This window comes from Curcuma longa, chromosome 8 (genome assembly GCF_044706935.1).
Source record: "Curcuma longa cultivar G26 ecotype Majalengka, Jawa Barat chromosome 8, ITB_CL_G26_1.1, whole genome shotgun sequence".
Classification (NCBI taxonomy): domain Eukaryota; kingdom Viridiplantae; phylum Streptophyta; class Magnoliopsida; order Zingiberales; family Zingiberaceae; genus Curcuma; species Curcuma longa.
Genome location: NC_133868.1, coordinates 640,152 through 650,460, shown reverse-complemented (window position 1 = coordinate 650,460; position 10,309 = coordinate 640,152). Strand labels below are relative to the sequence as shown.

Here is a 10,309-nt window from a genome sequence, read left to right as displayed (position 1 = left end):
GAAGGTTAGGATCTTAAAATTATATAAAAATAAAATAAAGATAATAAATTAGATACAATTTGAGTATGGAATAATGGCAAGAAGAATAATACTTTCTTGCAGTGGAATTTTTATTGGAAAAAAACGTTTTGTTTAGGCTTTTAATTGACTACTTATTTAGTTAAACTTTCTTCTTTAGTCATCCATTGAAAACTTATTTGGTAGATTAAGCTTGAAATTGAAACTTTTTGTTGTGAGCAAGATGTCCTAGATCAATTATTTATTTAATCGAATTAATATGTCAATTGATTGAAACATCGACTATGAACCTAAAACATCTCCTCCTTAAGATTAGGCCGCCTAAATAAAAGATGTAAGATACCAAGAATTTTTATTTTATTATTAATTTTATTCTTACTTTTATTTCGTTTTATTTGGATAGATCGGTTGGAATCAAGATTGAACTAAGCTGAACCAACTTGATTTGGTTCATGCTGGAAGAAGTTTTAATAAAATAAAATGGATGAAAAGATTCATCTTATAAAGACGAATCCAACAAAATTAATTTGGGTCAAATCAAAAATCGTTTAGTTAGTGAACCAAACGAACCAAAAAGTTAATCTAGTTCGATTTAATATATAAATTTAAACCAGTTAAACCAACTCTAGAACCCTGATTTGAAACACTGTACATTCCTTATTACATCTCACTCAAATCAAATTACATCTCACTCGTAGACTCTCACAAATCACATGCTAAGAGAACTTTCCTCTACGACTACTCGTGTGTTAAATATTCAAATAATCTTGATGACTCACCAAGTATCTAATCCTTGGATTTTCTACATTTGTCAATACTTATTTAATTCTTTTCTACCGGGCCTTACTGAACTTGCAAAGTATTTGATCTATTTGAATTAAATCATTAAATATTTTGCACTTATACATTTGACATATTCTATTAATAAATATATTATTAGACTTATTTAATTTAAATGCTTTGTTAAACCCATCAAATTTATATGATCTAATTTGTGAGCTTTGAGAGCATGCTTGGGTAATAAATTTCAATTAAAATTTCTATGATTGTTTACTCTAAATTATTTGATATTTAAAGGTGGAGTTAAAATGATTGTTTCCTTAAATTAAACAATTTAATTGAAGCTATTTAATTTTGTTGGTTTAATTTTTAAAGGTAGTTTGTATTATATTTTTGCTCATTAACCATCTAATATTCTCCTATGATAACTTTTAGAACTATGAGAAATTAAAATAATTTCTGCCTTAACTTACTAACAGCGAGCAGATTCATTTAAACCGGTCAGTTTTAATAAAATATATTTAAGGGATATAATCAAAATATATAAGTTGGCCAGCTGCCGCCGCCGCCATCAGCGCGTCCCGGAGAGGTGGGTACGGAGGCTGATGAGGGAGAATAAGAAAAAAGAAGATGCCTGGGGCTTCTCTTCCTGTTCCAAAAAGTCATGTGGACTTGGAGCAAGGGACGGCGGTAGAATAGAGGCGGGCAGGCTAAGCAAGCTCTAGCGGAGGAATAACTTTGAGAACAGGGAGGGCTCTCTTGGGACGTCGTGGGCCGACCAGTGGGACTACGGCGACCACGGTGGGTCGTCGGCGGCGGCGGCAGGGAAGAATAAGAAGGGCGGCGGCGGCGGCATCCGCAGCAGCAGGTGGAAGAGCGGAGTAGGGAAGACGAAGGCGGTGGCGTCACTGATACTACTTCTGTCCTGCTTTTTTCCTTTGTTTTCTCCAAGATGCATTTATCTGAAATTCTTATATGGATCATTCCTCATATAGAATGACATCTGCAAGTTTTTCTAGCAGAAAGTCAGAATGAGTCTATGTTCACTGTCTGGCCAATCATCAAACATCGTTTCAAACCATGACTTCTCAAATGGGCTTGAGTCCTGGCATTCCAATTGTTGCCAGTCTTATGTTGCATCAGAAAATTCTAATTTTGTGAATGGAGTGAAACCTCTATCCGGGAGTAATTATGCTGTTGTCACGCAAAGGACTGAAAATTGGCAAGGTCTTGAGCAAGATATCACTGATAAAGTCACTGTTGGAGTAAAGTATATTGTAACAGTGTTTGTTTCTGTTCATGGAGATTTCCATGGAGCAACTGGAGTTCAAGCAACATTGAGATTAGAGAACTTAGATGCTTCAGTTAGCTATGTGTTTATTGAGAGGTAGTCCGCTTTATACAGTACTAAGGAACTAGTTTTCTGCTTATATATATTTTTTCTCCTGAGAATTATGTAGATTCATATTAGGATGTTTCAGGATCTTGGCCTCTCAAGATTGCTGGAAGAAGTTAGAAGGTTCCTTCTTATTAACAAGCAACCCAAAACGAGTAGTTTTCTACTTGGAAGGGCCTAATCCTGGTGTCGACTTGCTCATAGATTCTGTAGCTATTGCTTGCGAGGTACACCTCTTTCTATGTGAAAAACTGCAAATCTAATTGCTTTTTCAGTTTGTGCATTCACTTGTAGTTCTCATTTCTCCTGACCTTTTTCTTTGATGCAACATTCATTTGCTTCAAAAATTTAATGTTTCATCTGTAATCTTGTTTTGGTGGCTTATTCATTTGCTGTACTAAGTATTGAATATTTCATCCAATAGGTACATTTTTTTTGCAGGTTCGGTGTAGCTTGGGAACATGATAATGTTGCTCAGCCATGATTACTTGTTGGTTGGCATATGATTGTGATTTTAATGTTGTTTTAATTTTTCCTCTTTACTCCACTATCTTGAATAAAAGAGACTAAATTTATCCAATCCATCAATATTGGAATTTTCTATGTCGTACCCGTTGGGGTGTCAAACATGATTAAGAATGTAGCTAAATAGGTTAATTGAGAGTTAACTAGGTGCCACTATGATTTATGATCCGACTTTTTTAGGAAGTATATTTTCAGCACTGTATCATCTCTGCATTTTGTTGAACATGCAATCATCAATTGCCCCTCATTAAAAATAATCCTATTGAAAGTGGTTTGAAATTATCCTTATCTCAATAATCGATAGCAATAAGCTTTAGTGTCTACTCCATTTGTGTAGATTAAGCTTAATAAAATAATTGTATGTCTATCCTTAACTAGTAAATAGATTGGTTTTGCTTATAGTGAAAGAAAGATTTTAGGAAAAATTCCAAGCAACTTTCTAATCTATGGAATACCATTGCTACTAGGTCTAAGGCTTATTGTAGATCGCCGTTGTCTATTCTAGAGCAACCTGACGATTCTGACCTTACTTCTTATTCATTAACATTTGCCTCAGATTGAGCCCATGATGTATTTCCAATCACATCTCTCCTCTAGGCTCATTAGAAGCATTGATCGTGGATGGAGCAGAACCCCAGCTTCACCACTCAAGTGTTGTGACACAGTGCTCGCTTAGAGAAAGATTCCAATTGTTCTCTATCTAGTGTAGAGTAGATGAGAGATTCTTCCAAAATCTTAGAAGGAATTTCCAAGCAGTAGGCAGTATACCCATTAAATAGCACTAGTACCATAAAAGAGAAATACTTGATCAAGATATTTTTATTAATCAAGATGCATTTCTCTGAAATATTTATATGGATCTATGAAATGACATCTGCAAGTTCTTTTCTAGCAGAAAGTTGGAATGACTGGTTCCCTGGCTGGCCAATCAACGAACATTGTATCCAACCATGACTTCTCAAATGGGCTTGAGTCATGGCATCCCAATTGTTGCCAGGCTTATGTCACATCAGGAAATTCTAATTTTTTGAATGGAGTGAAACCTCTATCTGGGGATAATTATGCTGTTGTGATGCGGAGAAGTGAGAATTGGCAAGGTCTGGAGCAAGATATCACTGATAAGGTTACAGTTGGTTTAAAGTATAATGTAACAGTGTTTATTGCTGTTCATGGAGATTTCCATGGAACAACAGGAGTTCAAGCAACATTGAGATTAGAGAAAGATTCTTCGTTTAGCTATGTGTTTATTGAGAGGTAGTCCATTTTATACAGGCCAAAGGAACTAGGCTTTTGTTAATATATATCCTATTTCTCCTAACAATTATGAGATCCATTGGGCTGTTTCAGGATCTTGGTCTCTCAAGATTGCTGGAAGAAATTGGAAGGTTCTTTCTCACTAACAAGCAAGCCAAGAAGAGTAATTTTCTACTTGGAAGGGCCTGATCCTGGCATTGACATTCTCATAGATTCTGTGACTATTGTTTGTGAGGTAATTTTTCTTCTTCTTTTCTACATGGAAAAACTGAAATATAATTATCATTTTAGTTTGTTTCACTTTGAGTTTTCTTTTACCAAATGATCTTTTTCTTTGATCAAATATAAACTAAGTCAAAGAGTATTGAAAGAGTAAAATCTATCAAAATTCATCTTAGGACACTTATATTTGAAGCACTTAGGACACTTTGATATTTGAAGCATGCATAGTGTCATCACAACATAGTGCCAAAATTGTACTCTTCCAGCTAGCCACCAAAACTTTGCTTTGGAATGATATTTAACCTTAGTTGAAATTTAGTTGAGATGCTTAATAAATTGAGTAAAATTCTAATTAAAATGATTTTTTATTTTCTATAGACTTAAATTTTAAAGAAAACAAACCAACAAAAAAAAGTTCATCTGAAATTGAATGCTTCTAAGCTTTCTGGTGCCAGCATGGCACCACACCTAAATTGTGGAATGGAGATCAATACTCTACGAAATGAGATTTTAAACTTTGATCCTCTTGCTCGAATTAAATTCAAATGAAATCAAATAAATTTTGTAAGAATAATTAAATGCTAATTAATTGGGGAAATAAACTGGACAAATCAATTATAATCTAGTATTTATACAAATGGTTGCCTATCATTATTTTTTGATTCAAAAATGTCTTTCCTTGATTAGTTCTCCATATAATGACAGGAAGTCATTACCTATAGGGTTTCAAGTAATGATGGAGATACTTCAAGTAATGATGAACATATAGTACATAATCCACAGTTTGAAGATGGATTAAATAATTGGTCAGGAAGAGGATGCAAGATTACCTTATGCAGTTCTCTTTGCAATGGAAAAATACTTCCTGTCAAAGGGAAGTTTTTTGTTGCTGCTACTGAGAGAAGCCATAACTGGAATGGGATTGAGCAAGAGATAACTGGAAGATTTGTCAGAAAGCGCACATATGAAGTTACAGCTCTAGTTCAGATATTTGGGCATACTAATAATGCTGATGTTCGATTGACTTTATGGGTTCAGTCTCCAAATGGTCGGGAACAGTACATTGGCATCGCCAAGTAAGATTTCTCTCACCTCTGTATTTTGTTATTCTTTGGCACATTCACACTACGATAAATTTGAATGATTTACTTTAAAGAAAGAGCCTAAGTGATTACATCTTCCTAAGCATAAATATTACTTGAAAAGAACTCAGGCATCAGACAAGGAGTGGGTGCAATTGCAGGGGAAGTTTCTTTTGAATGGTGTTGCTTCAAAAGCCATTCTATTTATAGAAGGGCCAAATCCAGGTATTGATATACTTGTCGATAGTATAGTTGTGAGGCGACCAATAAAAGCTGGAAGTTCAGTTCCACCAATTACTGAGGTTGGTATAACTCTTCATAAACAATGATGTTTTCAGGAATTTAATTATAAATTCATATTAAATTTGTGAATGCAGAGGTTTCTGCTTATCATTTATTATTTGATGATGTTGTGTTGCTAGTACTCGCCTTATGGAATTTTAGGTCAATTAAAAGTCCTTGTTTTCATTTTTAGTTGTTTTAGCCCATTGTCTATAAGGAGTTAGTTATTGTACGAGGAAATTTGCAGCAACAATGAGCTAATTATAGCTGTTGATAAGTATTCTATGAGGAAAGTTGCAGCAACAATGAGATAACTACAGCTGTTAGGGACATAGTTGTAAATAGTTAATATATATAAGTTAAGGGGCTTCTTGGAGAAAAAAAATCCAAATAATTTCTCCATTTTAACATGATTCAAGCACCAAACTGTCAACCCTTTCATGCATTGTCCCTTCGGCATGTTCTTCTTGCAGTGTTTAACTGATGCATCCATGATTTGAATTTCTTACCTTCATTATCCTAGCCTTCATGAGAAAATCATATTTGACATTTCTTTCTTTTTAGGCTGCAGTAATTGGTGGAGGCACAAAGGTGTTGGTCATTGGTTCCCACCTACTTTCCCTCTCCCTTTCTCTCTGATCCATGCCCTTTTGTCTACTGCCTCATTTTGATCACCTCAATCACTTTTTGTCTTGTGTTAATTTTTATTTCCGCTACATATATTTTGTAGAACACTAACAATCTAGGATGGAAGTGATATTCACCCCTCTACCACACAAGCACCTAATCCAACACCGCAACCTTATCTCCTCCCTCTCTCACCAACAACACTAGTACCTACGTGCTTTAATGAGTGTTTGAGTTTCATTGATGATGTAGAGGACGTTTAACTTTATTAGTCTCCCACAAGGTACATCAAAATTTATTTCATTTGTTTTGTTCATATATGGTTTGATTGGGAAATCTTGCAAAAATTAAAAATAAGTGCTTCAACCATGCCGGTGTTGTCTTCCGTTGCAACGATCCTAACAATATATTCACCAACTTGAGGGGGAGTATTGAAGGATTGACAATGATCTTTTGGAGGATTGGTAGAAGATTCCTAAGTTTTTTAAATTCTCCCATGATTATATTCACCAACTCCTTTTCTCTAATTTAGGGATTCTCTCTATTGTTTTATTTTTCTTATTTTTAGAACATTTTGTGTTTATTCCTTTTAGCATGATGGAATATATAGACCAACTCCTTCTCAAGTTTTCCCCCCTTGTTCTCAATATTTAAATAGGATTGTCAAACCAAAGAAAATATAGGTCAGCAACAAAATATAGGACAGCCTGACTGGTTCTCTTGGGTGGTTTTCTATGGTTCATTTGGCTTGACTTATGGTCAATTGTGTGACTTTTTCAGGATTGGGCTAAACTCATACTGTTGTGTCATATTCTTATCAAACTGAGACTTGTTCTGTGTCATATTCTCATCAAACTGAGACTTCTTTGTGGGTCTTATTCTTGAATCTCTTGAAATGACTTGCCCGGCTAGAATCTAAAAACACTAATAGTTATATCTGAGAGATGATAGATTTACATTCTATCTTACAAGGCATGGATAAAAACACCAAATGGATCTTTATTTCCTTTCTTACTTGCACTCGACTATGGCTCTATATAAGACACATCATATTTTTTAAATGGTCGTGCCATGTTGATATAATTTGTATTTGGAAAGAGTGAGGGACCACTGAGTCCATCTAACATGTATTTTTGCTGTCTGTTAATTTTCTATTTCTTGAAAATGCTTGGTTAATTTATAAGGACCTTCGGTCTTTGCCAGCATCATAACAATTTTGTTATTCTTTTCACTGTCGGTTCTTTCATGTTCTTTTGGTCATCCTTTTTTTTTTTTTTTTCTTTTCTGGTGAATTCCTGCTATATGAGTACTAGTTTTATTTGGTGTTTGTCATCCTGGCGTGACATAACAAGCATGACTGAGTGGGAGGTTGTAGACAAGATGTTCATTTATTTTTGAGGATACATGCTATCTTGCAGGTTGATTCAGAGGATGCTAATGTAATCAGAAACAACAATCTCACTGATGGTCTTAACCAGTGGAATTCTCTAGGCTCATGCAGGCTGAGCATTTGTACACATCCACAGAGCTTCTCTCCAGTGGAGTATTCTCTTGGTTTTTATCAGCCACAAAACAATAGATATATCCTGACAACAAATCGCACAGAAACATGGATGGGCCCTTCCCAGATAATAACAAAAAGGATCAAGTTACATGTTACTTACCAAGTTGTTGCTTGGGTACGTCTAGGTTCCGGAGCTAGTGGTCCTCAGAATGTGAATATAGCAATTAATATAGACAATCAGTGGGTTAATGGGGGACAAGTGGAGGCAAATAATGACAGATGGTACAAGATTAGAGGATCATTCAGGATTGAGAAAAAACCATCCAAAGTAGTAGTTTATGCTCAAGGACCCGCACCAGGTGTTGACTTGATGATGTCAGAAGCACAGATACTTCCTGTTAATAGGAAGACGAGATATAAATTTCTTAAGGAAAAAGCTGATAAGGTACTTACACCAATTTCTAGTGTTTATTGTATGTATCACTACAACTTATGATTCTATTTTGTGTACCTTTTAATTCCATATTCTAATTCTAGTATTGTATTGGAAAGACAATTTTTGTTTATAGTTCTTCATACATTGATGTGCAGATAAGGAAGCGGGATATTGTCCTTAAATTTATAGGATTTCATGAAGATCTTGCTGGTGCATCTCTGAAGATTCATCAAATTGAGAACAGCTTTCCTATTGGGGCTTGTATTAGTAGATCGAACATTGAGAATGAGGAATTTGTTGATTTCTTTTTGAAGAACTTTAATTGGGCTGTATTTGGGAATGAGTTGAAATGGTACCATACAGAGCCACAGAGAGGACATTTCAATTATAAAGATGCAGATGAGTTGTTGGATTTCTGTCAGAAACATGGAAAACAGACAAGGGGCCACTGCATTTTTTGGGAGGTAGAGGATGCTGTCCAGCCATGGCTGCTATCGTTGAGCAATATTGAGCTGAGGGAAGCTGTCCAGAATCGCCTTCAAGGGTTACTAACCAGGTATAGAGGGATGTTTAAGCACTATGATGTTAACAATGAGATGCTCCATGGATCATTCTTCCAAGATAGACTTGGAAAAGATATCAGAGCATACATGTTTCGTGAAACCCATCATCTTGATCCATCTGCTGTGCTCTATGTTAATGATTACAATGTAGAAGATGGATGTGATCCAAAGTCGACACCTGAAAGGTTGATTGATCAAATTCTTGATTTACAGGAATCTGGTGCACCTGTAGGGGGGATTGGTATACAATGTCACATTAGCCACCCAGTTGGAGAAATCATATGTGATGCACTTGACAAGCTGGCTGTATTAGGTCTCCCGATTTGGTTGACTGAATTAGATGTCTCTGCAGTAAATGAACATGTTCGAGCAGATGACTTGGAGGTTGTTCTTCGAGAAGCCTTTGCACATCCTGCTATTGAAGGAGTCATGCTTTGGAGTTTCTGGGAACTGTTCACCTGCAGGGATCATTGTCATTTAGTTAATGCAGAAGGAGACATAAATGAAGCTGGTAAACGGTTCCTTGCTCTGAAGAATGAGTGGTTATCTCATGCCGATGGCAAGATTGATGCTTCAGGTGAATTCAAGTTTAGAGGATATCATGGTACATACTCTATTGAAATAAATACGAAGTTTAAGAGCATATCCAGATCATTTAAAGTTGAAAAGGGAGATTCTCCTCTTGTAGTGATAATCAATTCATAGTTTCATGGCCATTTAAGGTATGAATTTTTTTTTTTTTTTTTGAGAAAGATTTGACGCTTTTGGGTGTCTTTGTTTGTACACTATCGAGCAACTAAGTGCTTTTTTGTTGGGTAAAAGATGAAAGGGAGATTCTTGAGACGTAAAACATCAGAATTTGATTTTTAATTTTGAAGTAATTAAATTCTATTTGCTATTTGTCTTCTACTATCAAGAGAATATTGGTGCCCAAGGAGCATTTGATGTCAGATATTCTCCATCAATTTTAAATAGAGGAATATTAGGAAGATTACGATAGCTTTTGTACGCAATGAGGATAGACTTATTTAGATTTCTATTTGTTTTTGTTATCATACCATATAAATTGATTTGTCTTTGTGAAGTAGCTTTAAGGTTAAATCGGATTATACTGATCTTTGTTTTTTTTTTCAGTGGGTGTTTGTGTTTATCATTGTGGTTCGAAAGAAATTTATTGGTTGCACATAATGTATTTTCTATATTGTTTTCACTTGTCGAAGTTCGATTGTGTAGTTTCTTCATTTCATGGTGGTAATTTTGCAGTTTGTGTATTAATCTGACCTTTAGAGGGTGACTTGAGGTGGTAGGTTCAAGCATCTATTTTTTTTGGAGTAACTTCTATCAATAATGACCATTTGATAGTGACTGTATCAAAAGGTGGTGCAATGACAAGTCTTGTAAGGAGCATCTAGGATTCTTAGTAGATATAGCAGTCGACAAAGGATATCAAATTGTGTCTAAGCATGAAAGAAACTTCAAAAAAACATTGGTAGGTTCTCTCCCTATTTAAATCTTATTTTTCAGTGAAAATTAAGGATGTTAAATTATTGACAAGAGGATTACCATGGTAATCTTCTTTACAAAGACAATATTAAAATGACGAGATTGGTTGATGGAGGT

At 35.2% G+C, this 10,309-nt stretch overlaps 1 protein-coding gene across 1 annotated transcript; it reads left to right on the top strand.

Moving 5' to 3' along the window:
• The first annotated feature begins 1,647 nt into the window (after positions 1-1,647).
• Positions 1,648-9,538, top strand: LOC141832963 (endo-1,4-beta-xylanase 1-like). Its single transcript, XM_074720330.1, has 9 exons — positions 1,648-1,697; positions 1,821-2,185; positions 2,280-2,421; positions 3,615-3,973; positions 4,067-4,208; positions 4,901-5,271; positions 5,402-5,579; positions 7,605-8,135; positions 8,282-9,538. The coding sequence occupies exons 2-9, from the start codon at positions 1,830-1,832 to the stop codon at positions 9,392-9,394; spliced, it is 3,192 nt and encodes a 1,063-aa protein (XP_074576431.1). The 5' UTR covers positions 1,648-1,697; positions 1,821-1,829; the 3' UTR covers positions 9,395-9,538.
• The last annotated feature ends 771 nt before the right edge of the window (positions 9,539-10,309 follow it).

Bases quoted from the DNA above. Each gene is read 5' to 3' on its own strand.
- LOC141832963 (XM_074720330.1), top strand. From the start codon at position 1,830: ATGAGTCTATGTTCACTGTCTGGCCAATCATCAAACATCGTTTCAAAC. The intron at 3,974-4,066 runs GTAGTCCATTTT...GGGCTGTTTCAG, and splicing joins AGCTATGTGTTTATTGAGAG to GATCTTGGTCTCTCAAGATT. The intron at 5,580-7,604 runs GTTGGTATAACT...GCTATCTTGCAG, and splicing joins CAGTTCCACCAATTACTGAG to GTTGATTCAGAGGATGCTAA.